The sequence below is a fragment of the Perca flavescens genome, chromosome 4 (genome assembly GCF_004354835.1).
Source record: "Perca flavescens isolate YP-PL-M2 chromosome 4, PFLA_1.0, whole genome shotgun sequence".
Lineage (NCBI taxonomy): Eukaryota > Metazoa > Chordata > Actinopteri > Perciformes > Percidae > Perca > Perca flavescens.
The window spans coordinates 26,381,293-26,395,205 of record NC_041334.1 but is presented as its reverse complement, the minus strand read 5'-3'; the positions used below and the strand labels follow the sequence as shown (position 1 = coordinate 26,395,205).

Below are 13,913 nucleotides of genomic sequence, written 5' to 3'. Positions count from 1 at the left end.
TGACAAGTCTAGGTATAGTGGTTTGGGATCTGGACTGTCTTATGTGGTCTACATATGAAAAAATGGTGAAATCTCCCTTTATTGCATTGTCACAAATAGAATAAAGCTTTCACAAATCTAAAAGTGTGTTTTAGACATACTTAATAATTTACCTTAATAACTAACACTCTTTCAATACAGTAAGAGGTTAAAAAAAAACGAGGATCAGTCACTCGATCAGCAATGTAGCCTAGATTAAGTTTTCCTGCTGAATCGGACAGTTTTAAGTTCCCCTTAAATGGCCCCCTAACTGCCGAATCGGAAGCCAACTTCAGCGTCGTCTTTTCCATAAGGGTCCGGGGAGAGAAATATAATGGGTCTGGGGGTCTTTAGCAAATAACGTTGCCTAAAGTTCGTGGCGGTGGAGAGGTGTTTGTGACCTGGGCACAATTTACACTTAACAATAATTGTCCTTTCGCGCAACTAATTTGAAGTAATGTGCATACTCCCGGCTACCCCTCAAAAGACGTTTAGCTGTGGCTCTGCCATTTTTGTTACGTCTCCTTGGCACGAAAAGGGACGTTTGATTTGTTTTTCTCTCATCCCGTTATGCAGATAGTTTAATAACCAGTAACGGGATCATTTTTTGATTCGTAACTGTAATGTCATTTCTGAAATTATGAACAGTAATGCGTTACGTTACTGCGTTACAGACAAATAATAATAATCTGATTACAGTAACGCGTTGCAATAGTAATCGTAATAATAATCCTATTAAAAGGAAAAATCAAATTTATACTGCTGAGACTGCCAACAATCTTGATCATAGGGAAAAACTGTACAAACGCGAGAACACTTCAAATGAAGATAGTGCAAAACATTTGGTTGGAATCTCAAATCATTGTGGCAAACTTTAGTGGAGTAAAAAGTACAGTATCTTTCTATGGTGTACGTTAATCAAGTACACGTTATACTGTGTCTGTTCTGTTTTTTACTTTGACAGCTGTTTAAAGACTATAATGGCTGGGAGTCAGAACACATGTTTGAGGTGAACCAGTGGATGAGTGAAGTACCAATTGCATTTGTTTATCTAAATTTGTAGAAGCATATGACAGACACACAATGACTGTAGCTGCTTAAATTAATTCGGGCAAATTAAATGAAGGACTTGATGCAGAAGGGCATTCAGTTTGTTGATCTAATTCAATACAAATAAATGTTAGTACATTTAAATAAAAAAAACATGGCTGGATGTTATCCAGGGGACTTGTATGGTATTTGTTTTTATTGCAAAAGAAGTTTTATTTACAAGGCAGCACAGATGGACTTTTGTCAGACTATGAAACCAATATGGTGTTCTTAATGCAGTAATACAGCCCCATTCAAGAATACAGTAATAAACAGTCTTTTCCCAAGATCAGATAAAAGCCTTAAGGCTGCATAACAGGAAAGAGCAATCGAAATTATTTGGAAGACAAACCCATTAAAGTCAATAACCACATCAACACACACCCTGACACTTTTGTCTAGTTACTCTTATCTGATCTTGAGCCTCTAGACACTATCTTATTTATGAAGACATGCCTCAATCGTGTGTCTGAAAAAGTTTGTATACAACTTATTTCCACAGCGAAATTAAGTTTCATATACAAGATTGCACAGTCACACATCTGAATAAATTTACTCAGGTAACTGAAGTCCCACTTAATTTGTGCCAATATACAACACATCGAAAATATACTCACGCAATAATCATGTACATGTGTTCCAAGTAGTCACAATTACTCATAAATTATACAAACCAGCCCTTAAGTACACCTCTGTGGGATCCTTAGAAAAGTATTATTTCGGTTCACTGAATCTAATATTGAGTTCTTTGTTTTCCTTTGCTGAATGAAAGTAAATTAAATTCTTGTCAGAAATGAAAGTACACACTTAAAAGATGTATCTTCCTACACTCCGTTTAGGGTTTTTCTTTTTAAATCCCTTTACCAGCACATGACAACCAAAAAGAAACACATATTTTTGTGAAAATTCTTTTAAAATTCTGAGTTTACAAAACCTTTTACTAAAGATATAAAGTGTCACAGCATGTGAACAAACACTTCTGCAATCTACAGTTGTTTAATCTAATCACCAAATGCAGCAACAGAAAGTGTCAAAGACAAGTGGGAACTGAAATTTAAACCTGTAGGAAATTTTGTTTTATTTCTTCAAATCCAGACACAATCCCACTGTTCAGTAAACATTAAATTGAACAACCTGTGCAAACACTCCTCCAGTTTGTTGAGGCATGCACAAGTCACTTAAAGGTACTTTAAGTGACTTGTGTATAGCAACATATAAGACAAATGTAATAATTCAACTGTGACCACAGTGTGCTGCTGACAACTTCAGAACTAGATGCAAATATTCAGTAAAATTCACCGACATATTTATGATAAAGGAAAAAAAAAAAAGGTACATCACAATCTATCAAAACTGGATCCCATCAAAAGGGACAATGCATAACTTCCTTCAACTGCACAAGTACAGCTGAGACGTTGCGGTTTCATCGTGCAACATATAACTGGTGCCTACTACAGACACAGACACACGGACACGTTTTCTGCATGTGCAAACAGATGAGTTGACATTATCTGCCAGGTTTAATAGCAGTAATTGAATCAATGGGGCTCTATTTCAAATTTGCGGCTGCACTTCAGAGTCCCCGTCCCTGCTCGTTTTCACAGGAGTTCACCGTTACAAAAGGTGCACTGAATGTACTGAATGAGCTCATATGTCCACGTCGTCTGAGTCAGAGGCGCTGGATGACTGCGACTCCTCCTGGGACTCTCCCCACACAAACCTATAGTTGTTCTCCAAGTCCTGCTGCCTCTTTTGCTCTTTGTAAACCTCTTCTGTGCCTCCAGTCTATAAGATAGGGGGAAAAGGATGTGTTTAAAAGCAACCACAACCTTTCTAATCAAATGTTTACTTAACTTGCGGACAGTAAAAAAAATAAAATAAAAAAAAAGTACATGCCGCAGTCTTCATGCTGAATGTCAATGACAAAACACACACAGGTTGTAATGTTTTCTAGACAGTGTGGCAAAGGTCGACAGGAAAAATGGAAGTGTACTTGTGGGTGGTAAGTTGGTTTCAGTGAGGTGGGAATGCCACCCAGATCCAGTTCATGACACCCGAAACACTAATTGAAAATTTCCTTGCAGGGTCATGTTTTAGCTCCTAAAAAGTGTATTCATTTTTTTATGTTAGAGGAGGGTGTTTAGGCAAGGTGGCTCAACTTAGCCATAAAATGCTACACAAAACCATGTGGGACTCTCCCAGGAAACCTTAAACCCATTGGTTATTACTTTCCCCCCATATTTCAGACTAGTTTTCTAAAGCACAGCAGTTGTTTTTCACGAATTGTTTTTGATATGAGGCTAGCTCAGTGTCAGAAAAAGACTTTTCATGCAATGTGCAATCTAATATGAAGCAACTTTTTCTAGTTTATGAAAACAAACCCTTTTTTTTGAACAAATTATAAATGTTAAAATACTTTCTGTATTGGAATATTATATTTTTTGTACACTTTTTAAAGACATTTGTGTTTGACAACCTAGAATTTACCAGAAACCATACAATTTCCCACTTACAGCAATATTTTGGGAAATAGAATTAAATGCGTTTCCCAAAATATCCAGTATTTCTCCTTAATTAGATGAGGGGATCATTACCACACTCTTATTTGTTGTTAAATATGAAGCTACAGCCAGCAGCCAAGCTAACCGGCTGCAGCTTCATATTTAACAGGCAGACATGAGAGTGGTGTCAAAATTCTCATGTAACAGTCTGCCAGAGAGCAAATAAAATGTCAATAGTGTAAAGTGTTCCAGACTGTACATACATTTAGTTATTTTGTTAAACATTTGAAAACTAAATATTCACGTAAATAATAAGTTTACAAAATGTCGTTATTTGTGCTTACAAACAACTCAACTGACAACTTAAATCTGTCAATATACCATGGTGTTTAATGACTATAGTCTAGTGATTTGACATCTAATCAAGCGGTAGTTTTGCTGAACAATAACTTGTTATGCAGGTAGACAAACATACAAAAACAACAGCTGTCTCTGTATAATCTCACACATCTGCTGGCAAACACAGTATAACTCAAACCCATAGGGATCCAAATGAACCCAATAAAAAGTTACAATCACTTCTTAAATTACCAGGAGATTTATGAGGAGCTCCCTGAAGGACTTTGTATCTTCTTCAGTCAGCCATTGATCACCTGCCTCCTCTGCATTTTTTCGCGTCAAGATCTTGACCTCAATTTTACCTGCAAAAGAAAAACAGGGGAAAAGGCAGGCTTCGCCAGTTAAACACAGATTTAAGTCAATTCAGATGTATTTAAACAACAAATAATCATAATGAAGAATGGTATAAACAACTGTGGATGAAATACAAAAAGACACACATGGCACACCTTTGATTTCCCTTTGCCTTTAAAATAAGCTTCAGCTACCTGCTGTTACATATATTTTGCTACTATGATCTTTCATTTTGCAATTTTGTTTTTAAAAATAAATAAAAAACTAATTTAATGGGTCCAGATTTACTAGATTTATTTGGTAAAAGCATACGTGTTTAATTGCTGGCAGCATGAAAAATGAAGCACACCCTTCTTACTATTGGCATGACGTTGATGAAGTGTCTTTTGAACAGCTAAACCATGGAAAAACCTAAATCGGACAGTTTTATGCTTTTTGACACAGATGAGAGGAGAACTACTATATGCTCAAGATAACAGATGGAAGAGAGAAAAGGCCGGGAGTGTTTCGGGCAGTCCCCCCTCATACCTTCTGCCTTCAGTCCTGCTTTCTCTAGCTGTTCTTTAACCACGTCCTTTATGTGCTGCCACTGGGGGTCTCCTTCGCCCATCTCCTGAACTTTGACCTCCCCATCAGGGCTGCTGCCCGTCTTATACTTAGTAATTTTGATCTTAACATGGTCGTCAGTCGCTTGGTCTGGGGTGACGAGACAAAAGAGGGACAAACAACACAGTTCACCTCAAAAACCCATCAGCAGGGCCACAGGAAGCAGGAGGTGAGAGCCAAGAATGTGTACTTCAAAGTCTTTTAAGCATTACATTTCTGCGTTGTCATTAGATTTATAAAACTGTGATTAATTTCATTATTTTTTTGGATTTGATTACTGAAAATCACCCACAGATACATCAATGGCAGCAGAGGAAAGACCACTAACTAACCAAAATAATTGAAAATATCAATCTGATAACACAAATTCTCTGTGAATCAAACTAACTCCATGTCTAATCTGGGATGAAAGAGGTCATGACAAACTATTGCACATATGAATGAATGAAATATGAGGATGATGGAAGGAGACACAGAGTGTACAGACATGAGCAAGCTGCCTGGTTACCTGGCTGCTTGGGAGCCAGGCTGGGGCTCCCCCTGGTGGGGTCATTGGCTCTTTGAACTCCTGCTGTTTGCTGCTCTGGGTCCTGGACGTCTTTCTCCTCCAAATGATCAAGGAGCTTGTCCAGCGTTGTCTCCAGTGTCTGTGTTGCTTGAGTGCGATCAAACTCCCCTTTCAGACCTTCTGTCTCTAATTCCTGCTGGGCCTACGACACAAGAGAGAAGCCAATCACACACCAACAGCATTGTTAGATTATTTCATTGTGTCAGAACTGCCTCATAACTTTCTTATATATATATATATATATATATATAAAAATTGAACATAGGGGGTGTACTGACTTTTGTTGCCAGCGGTTTAGACATTAATGGCTGTGTGTTGAGTTATTTTGAGGGGACAGCACATTTACACTGTTATACAAGCTGCAAACTTAATACTTTACATTGTAGCAAAGTGTCATTTCTTCAGTGTTCCATTAAAAGATATAATGAAATATTTACTAAAATGTGAGGGGTGTACTCACTTTTGTGAGATACTGTATGTGTGTGTGTGTATATATATATATATATATATATATATATATATATATATATATATATATATGACACACCTTCTCATTCAATGTGTTTCTTTATTTTCTTGACTATTTACATTGTAGATTATCACTGAAGGCATCAAAACTATGAATAAACACATATGGAATTATTTACTTAACAAAAAGTGTGAAATAACTGAAAACATGTCTTATATTTTAGATTCCTCAAAGTAGCCACCCTTTGCCTTTTTTATAACTCTGCAAACCCTTGGTGTTCTCTCAATGAGCTTCATGAGGTAGTCACCTGAAACGGTTTTTACTTTACAGGTGTGCTTTGTCAGGGTTAATTAGTGGAATTTTTTTCTTGTTATTAATAAAAAAGCAAAGGGTGCCTACTTTGAAGAATCTAAAATATAAGACACACTTTCACACTTTTTTGTTAAGTACATAATTCCATTTGTGTTCATTCAGTTTTGATGCCTTCAGTGAGAATCTACAGCATTGAATGAGAAGGTGTGTCCAAACTTTTGGCCTGTACTGTGTGTGTGTGCATATCGTCTCTAGTCTGAAACCTCATTTATGATGTTGTCAAACTCCTTCTGCATTTCCTCCTTTATGTCGTCAATCTTATTAGAGGGCACTGAGAGGTCGGCCATCTCATCCTCAAACTCCTGTAGCAGGCGCTCATCTTCATCTTCCTCACCGAGCTTCTCCGTTACCCTGTTGTCTGCCGGTTTCTCTCCCTGACTTTTGGCTTGCTTTTGTGCTTTCTAAAAAAAAAAAATTAAAAACAAATGCAGCATTGAATACTCATACACTGCACAGAAAATATAATAATAAATATACTCCAACAGGTGTACAAAAAAGTATCAAAGTAATCTCGGAGAGTACTGACCTTCCTGTTACTCTCTTTGAGATGTTGGACAAATTTCATCAGGTCTGCTGGGTCAGTGATGATTTTAAAGTTGAATTTTTCAACTGAAAGATATTAATGTGAAGAGAGAAAAGTCCAACGCTGAACAACAAAACACAAAAGAAATGCTCCTTCATTTTTGCAAACCAGACTACACAATATAACTGCACAGAAATGAAATACTCTGCTGTTTTACTAATCTTGTTTGAGGCTCTCTAAAACAGCAGGACAATACATCAGCTGTGACCAGAATGATCATAACTGGCACTGGTCTTCCGTGTGTGTGCGTGTGTGTGCGTGTGTGTGTGTGTGTGTGTGTGTGTGTGTGTGTGTGTGTGTGTGTGTGTGTGTGTGTGTGTGTGTGTGTGTGTGTGTGTGTGTGTGTCTAAGGGGAAATTGCCAATACCTTCGTCACCATCATCTATGGCTTCATTGTCTGTAAGTGAGTTATAGCCATCATCTGCTTCCTGTATGTAGAATATAAAATCTGGTTAGTGGGGAGGGAATATATCAGCCTACACCCTCTAGTGGCTGGGATCTGGTTGGAGAAAAAACACCTCTACATTTAAAAAAAATATATACAATATCATCAGTTAATCACACGTTTGGTGAATATACACAACAATAAAGTATAAATGTATCAACTTTTTTTTTTTTTTAAAGCTTCCCCAGTTTTGATATTGTGGACATGACATCAGTAGCCCGGCCTTTCATTTACCAGAGAAGCACCATTCATTTAAAAAGGAAAAAATTGATTCTAAGGACGTATTTCTAGACCTTATTCTCCGATTCAGAAGCAGTTGTTTTTGAACTCCTTGGCTGTGTAACTCCCTCCCAGAAGTCAGAATCTTCTGCCTCCTCTGACCCGGCACCCTCAAATACTTCAGCAGTATCTGTTTAAAAATAAAAAGGCACACACAAGTTTACATCTGGCATGATGTGAAATTTAAAAAAACTGTGAAGATTTTTATTTATTTGAATTTACAAATTACTACAATCATTTGAAGGTTATTTGCCTTTTAAGTATAAAAAAATAAATAAAAATGCACCTTTTGTGTCTGACTGGTTCAGGTCATCACTGGGTGCAGGTGATGTCTCTTCTGCTGTTACTTCCACTGCTCCATCTGCCCCTTCATTGCCAGCCAACATCTCATCAAGACTCCTCAGCTCCTCTGAGATCTGCTCTACTTTACGCTTTGTATCCGCTAGAAACAAGGGAAAAGGAAGGAAGGAAGGAGGGAGGGAGGGAGAGAGGGAAAGAAAGAACAATTATGTCACACATTTTTTATTATTTTGAAATAAGACAATGAAAGTTTTCATATATGAAATGCCTATTCAACAACAAATGTCAAAAAGCTGTACATTTTACTGCTTTTATCTTCTTATCTGATGTCACCATTACACTTTAAAATACTCCTTTTATGGCTGGGCGATAAATCGATTTTATCGATTAACTCGAATGTGTAGTTAACGTTGAATTGTTAAAATGAAAATTGATTTTCTCCTTAACATCCGCCGACGCTCCCCTCTGGGCTCCCGTAGCTCCGAACGGGCTCAGCCCTCCCCCACACGCGTTTGCCACAGAGATACACAAACAACATGGCAGCGAAAGGGACTAACATTAGTTCTTTTCTTAACTAGTCGTTTCATTACTTACTTAACCGTAATCTCCGCCGAAATGACCGGCAGCTTGTGGTGCTCTGTCCCCGGCTGAGAGCAACCTATTCTCGGAAAACTGAACCACCAGCTACAGCTGACCTGACGGAGCACCATGCAGAGCACCAGAGCCGGTGTTGAGGAACTCTGTTCAAATTTAAGATTAAAATCAGATTTTTTTGTCGCCCAGCCATAACTCCTTTCCAATATTATGTCCTGCTCCAGTTCTGCTTCAACAGGACATAACATTAAAGTAACAAGCAAGACTCTCCACATGCTGCGTCACAGTAACCTTCATTTTTGTCAACTCACAGACTTGAGCCTTGACGTAATCCATGTACTGTTGGGCACTTAGTGCTGGCTGGCACACGATACCCTGGGGCTTGGCAGTGGATGGTGGCCGCAAGAATGGATGCTGGCAGGTGCGACTGGTGTGAACTGTCAGCACATAGCGGCACGACTGAGGCTCATCCACTCGGACGATGTAGTCACCGGAGCCTTCTTCACACACAAACTGGAAAAAATAAGAGTACAATTAGTTAGGTGTGTTTAGGAGGATCACTTGGTACAACATGCACATTTTTACTGACTTCATATCGGTTTGGAGTAACAAAACAGAACAAAAACCCACAAAGCCACATGGGTAGCATGGTATAGGAATATATCAAGGAACTGAATGTCTCACCCGGACTTCAGTCTCTCTGGGATTTCCATTTAGGTCACACTTTGAGCCATTTACATAGGTCTGACTGTGGTAGCGCTTTAGCCTGTGCTGTTTGGAGGCCTAGGGAAATAAACAGAAATATGTTTTAAGTAAACTCATAATATACTTGGAGGTTCAGTGCATCATCAAAATGTGAAATGAGATGCTTCTGATGTTTGTGTGAATCATTAGAAGTGCACATAGTCATCATTACTGGAAGCTGGTAAATCACCAAACACAATCTTTGATGATGAATGGGTTGCACTAGCATTTTGTAAATCCAAGTTTGTAATTCTAAGTTCTTCAATGTATACCAGAAATCAAAGACCATCAAGAATGATTTAAAAAAAAATTAAAAAAAAAAAAAATCACAACATTGAGGCAACTTTACCTTTGCTGTTTCGTTGCTCCAATCAAATTCAGATTCATAATAACCTAGGAAGAGAATGTCCCCTTTGATTTCTGTGTCTGAGGGGAGAAGAACGACATCTGTCAAAAAGTGATTCTCATGAAAAACATAGATTAAAAGCACAGAGGTAAGCTCTTACCTTCAAGGTGGTACTGTCTGATATGCTGACCGTGGCAGAACTCATATGTCCACCAGTCCTTTGTCTGCAGGAAACACAGACAGCAAACTGTTAAATATAAAGCAATTGACGGACACATTTTTCTTTTCATTTAGGCTACTTGCACGATGTCATCAACAATATCATTGATCATCCTATTAGAATTCCACACACTCAAACAACTTGTACACATATTATGTTTTCGAAAAGGTTAGGGCCAGACACCTTACAACAGACTCACCTACTCAATGACTACGTTTACATGCAAATATTCGGGTTTTTGCCCTTATTCCGAAAAAAAAAGACTATATTCTGACTATGGCTATTTGCATGGCCAATGAAAGTGAATTAAGGTAATATTCCCATTTACATGTAGCCATAAAAATATAATTTTTTTCAAAGTTTACCAGTGGTGGCGGACTTGTTGGACCATGCAAACACAGCCTCCCTCTTTCATTCCTTCAACCAGCTACTGTCTTGAAAAGGTCAGCGTAGCGATGTGTGCGCATATCAAAAAACCTGTTGATATCCAAGTCTTTGATAATGTTTAAAAGTAGCTGTGTTTCTCCTTCTTATCGGGTCTGCAGCCTTGCAAACTGTTGGCTGGTTGGTTTGTGTACAGCAACCACAGCAACGCACAGAGCTGACCATAAGCCAGAGGTACAAACCCAGATTGAGACGCATATTCCAAATGCGCTGTATACATGTCCAAAGAATGCCTCTAAAACCCGAATAATACCTGATTATCCCACGTCTTAATCGGAAAGTGCTATAATCGGAATAAGGCCTTATTCTGAATATGCTGAATCAAATACGGAATATTGTCATATTCTGAATAATAGTGGAATATTGGTGTGCATGTAAACGTACTCATTGTGTTGTTAGTTAAGTCCGCTTTGGTTAATGATCTTTGATTGAAAATTGATATGTCAGGATGCAGGAAGAGTGTTAGGTCAGTATTGGTCTATATTCTCGACGTTTCACTTCCGGAATTGCTCCGATGCCGCAGGAAATTCCGCCGGATGCATGTCTTTTCGCCGATGTCCGTTTCCTTCTGATTTCTTTATGTTGGAATTTTCAACTCAGGTGGATTTATGAGGACTATGGTTAACTGCTCCTCAGATCTCTGCAGGGTAAATTGAGACAGCTAGCTAGATCTGTTCAATCTGAGTTTTCTGTTGCATGACTAAAACAACTTTTGAACGTACACATTCCACCAAAACAAGTTCCCTTCCGAGGCTATTTTGCAGCGGCTCCGTGCGGAGCTTAGCGCTGCCCATGACAATTGTGATTGGTTTAAAGAAATGCCAACAAACCAGAGCACGTTTTTCTCCCATCCCGGAATGCTGCGGACTAGCCAGACCCTCCCTCCGCAGCGCTAAGCCATCGCTTCACTAACTGAGGTGAATATTTACAAGACAAAACAAAAATAGGATTCTTTTAGTATGCCTCACAGCCACAATCTCCTGGCGTGTTTAAAACCCTTGTGTTGTAACCAGACAAGTACCTTATAAGGCTATCCAGAGGAGATAAGTAGGTGTCTGTTGTCTGTATGGCTTATGTGTTGTTTATGTTGCACTTTATTTGCTGCAAAACGAATTGCCCCTCGGGGATAATAAAGACTCCTTGACCTTGACCTTGATTGGGCACTAGGTTAAGTAACACATTATATCATGCTAGCAACCCGCTCTTTTGACTGCACAATAGAAACAGTTGCCCCAATGTGCATATTTTCAAGAGTTTTGGAACAAAGGCTATTACTGTCCCTACAGTCACACTAGAGAAGAAGGTTTGTTGACAGGGCAGACAGATGTTTAAATTCCAGTGCTAATACCCATGGGGAAAGGAATCAGTGACGCTCTTCCCAAAAACTGAGTGATATTGTGCAATCTTTTTTTCCTTTTTTGTTCCTACAACAGAATCTCTATTGGAGAAACTTGATTTAACTTTAATATAAACCAGTGAAAACATAAAGCAGCAATATAGAGATGTGCGTCTCCTTCCATAATTTTTATACTTACAGGACTTTGGTTCTGTTTATTTTGTGTATGGACCTGAAAACCCAATCTGAATTGTATGGCATGTACAAATCACCTGTCTCTGTATTTATTGTGGTTTTTATGCTCACTGCAAAGTTGACAGCAGTTGTAAAAATGTGTATTATATACAGTTTATTTGGTGTTGGCAGCCTATTTTAGTACAATTATGTTTTTTAAGTCACATACAGCATAGTCTATATCCACGATGTTCCACTTCCGGGATTGTTCTCATTCTGACAGAAATTCCACCTGATGTCACTCTTTTCGAATGTCCGTTTTTCGGATGACACATTGCCTTCCGCTTTCTTTGTGTTGTAATTTTAAACTCTGGTCGATTTATGAGGACTATGGTTAATTGCTCCTCTGATATATGCAGGGTAAATCCAGACAGCTAGCTATTGGACTATCTGTCCAATCAGAGTTTTCTGTTGAACGTACACATGTTCCACCAAAACAAGTTCCTTCCCGAGGCTATTTTGCAGCGGCACCATGGCTCCGCGCGGTGCTTAGCACCACCATGGCTCCCCTCAGTGCTTAGCACCGCCCAAGACGATTGTGATTGGTTTAAAGAAATACCAATAAACGAGAGCACGTTTTTCTCCCATCCCGGAATGCTGTGGGGACTAGCCAGACCCTCCTCCGCAGCGCTCTAGAGAAAGGTCTGGCAATGTGAGACTACTTCAGTGTGATACAGTTTGTATTAAAACACTACCTTGGATGGATAACAGTTTTAGTTAGTTTCTAAACAGCATAAGCATTGACCATTGGATCCCACAGATAAGCAGTTGAGAACTTACCTTTACTAGACACTGAGCATTGTGCATTGGACTGAGTAGGTCTGGGATGTCAGGCCCGGTGTACCCTTGTGAGTCAGGCTCAGAGGCAGCGTCCTGATGAAACCGGACGGCCTGGGCTGGAAGTCGACACTCATACAGCTGCTTGTACTTACTGGAGACCATCATAACCTCCTCTGTCTTGGTCTAAAGGAGAAAGACTGTCATGACAGCTGTAGCATCTGGACGTGTGACAATGCCATACACGACTAGTGCAGTACTTGAGTATTTTCAGTCTATTAACTAGCTGGTTTTGCTACTGTCTTCGTGGTTAGTTATTTGCAATCTAACGAAGTTGCAACTAGCTAAGTGGAAGTGAAGAAGCTGAGGTTGTGTTGTGACAGCTGTCAAGAATTGCTGCGTAGGTCACGTGGAAATCAATTTAACTTTGACGCTTCTTTCGTGTAACTTGCAAGTCAAGTGTATGGTTACATTTTTAAATTAGATTTCTAAACTAGCTAACTGACAGTATACTTGTTACTCGCGTCAGTAACATTAAAGGAAGATATTGCACGCTAGCTAACTGTAGCCTACTTTCTAGCTAGCAAGCTAACCGTTAGCTTCCCCCAAACACCTTCACTCACCTGCCCCAACATGACGGGATCTGGGAGAATTTGAATCCCATATTTCATCTCATTCAACTCCTCTAAATTCAAGAAGGCTGGAATACAGAGAGGGCATATCAACAAGAAAGCGTACAATCTTTTCAGCCACCGTAACAAGGAAGCAGCCATGATTGACTCCCCTTCTCTGACATCAACAAAACACAGAACGCCTGACCTGGTAGCAGTTGATTGGTCCATGCGAGAAGCGCTGCTCTGTCATTGGCTGATTTTTGTGTCTATCAACGCTTTAACATTTCTGGGTAAAGATCCTCAGGCACAGAGTGAATGGGCGGCGCCTACATTGTGACATTAAAAAAGTAATAATTAAACGACGCACAGGTCGGCTGTCAACGTTTGTCTTTCCTTAAAATAAACCGAAATAAACTCACACATTGGTCCAGAGCCATTGGGCTTCGATAGGGCTGGATGAGGTGTATCACAAATTTGGACGAATTACAATCATGCAGATTATTTTCTACTTTTTCACCACACTACTGTTTTCTAGATTTATAAAGTCCACATTTTAAGTAGTATATGTATAAACGTATTCACCACTCATTGATACCCTGAAAAATCAACTCCTTCTGTGTGGTACTTTTGTCAAAATTGATGGTATTTGCATAATAAACATGTAGTAGCATACTTACACAT

General features: G+C 39.1%; 1 protein-coding gene across 1 annotated transcript; it reads right to left on the bottom strand.

Annotated features, from left to right (window-relative positions):
* Nucleotides 1-1,243: 1,243 nt before the first annotated feature.
* Nucleotides 1,244-13,431, bottom strand: os9 (OS9 endoplasmic reticulum lectin). Its single transcript, XM_028575486.1, has 15 exons — nucleotides 13,242-13,431; nucleotides 12,622-12,804; nucleotides 9,768-9,831; nucleotides 9,611-9,687; nucleotides 9,202-9,300; nucleotides 8,829-9,030; nucleotides 7,910-8,065; nucleotides 7,638-7,753; nucleotides 7,267-7,327; nucleotides 6,843-6,925; nucleotides 6,520-6,717; nucleotides 5,416-5,617; nucleotides 4,830-4,997; nucleotides 4,200-4,309; nucleotides 1,244-2,892 (listed from the first exon to the last, which is right to left on the bottom strand). Exons 1-15 carry the CDS (start codon nucleotides 13,389-13,391, stop codon nucleotides 2,755-2,757), a joined length of 2,007 nt encoding a protein of 668 aa, XP_028431287.1. The 5' UTR covers nucleotides 13,392-13,431; the 3' UTR covers nucleotides 1,244-2,754.
* Nucleotides 13,432-13,913: the final 482 nt, after the last annotated feature.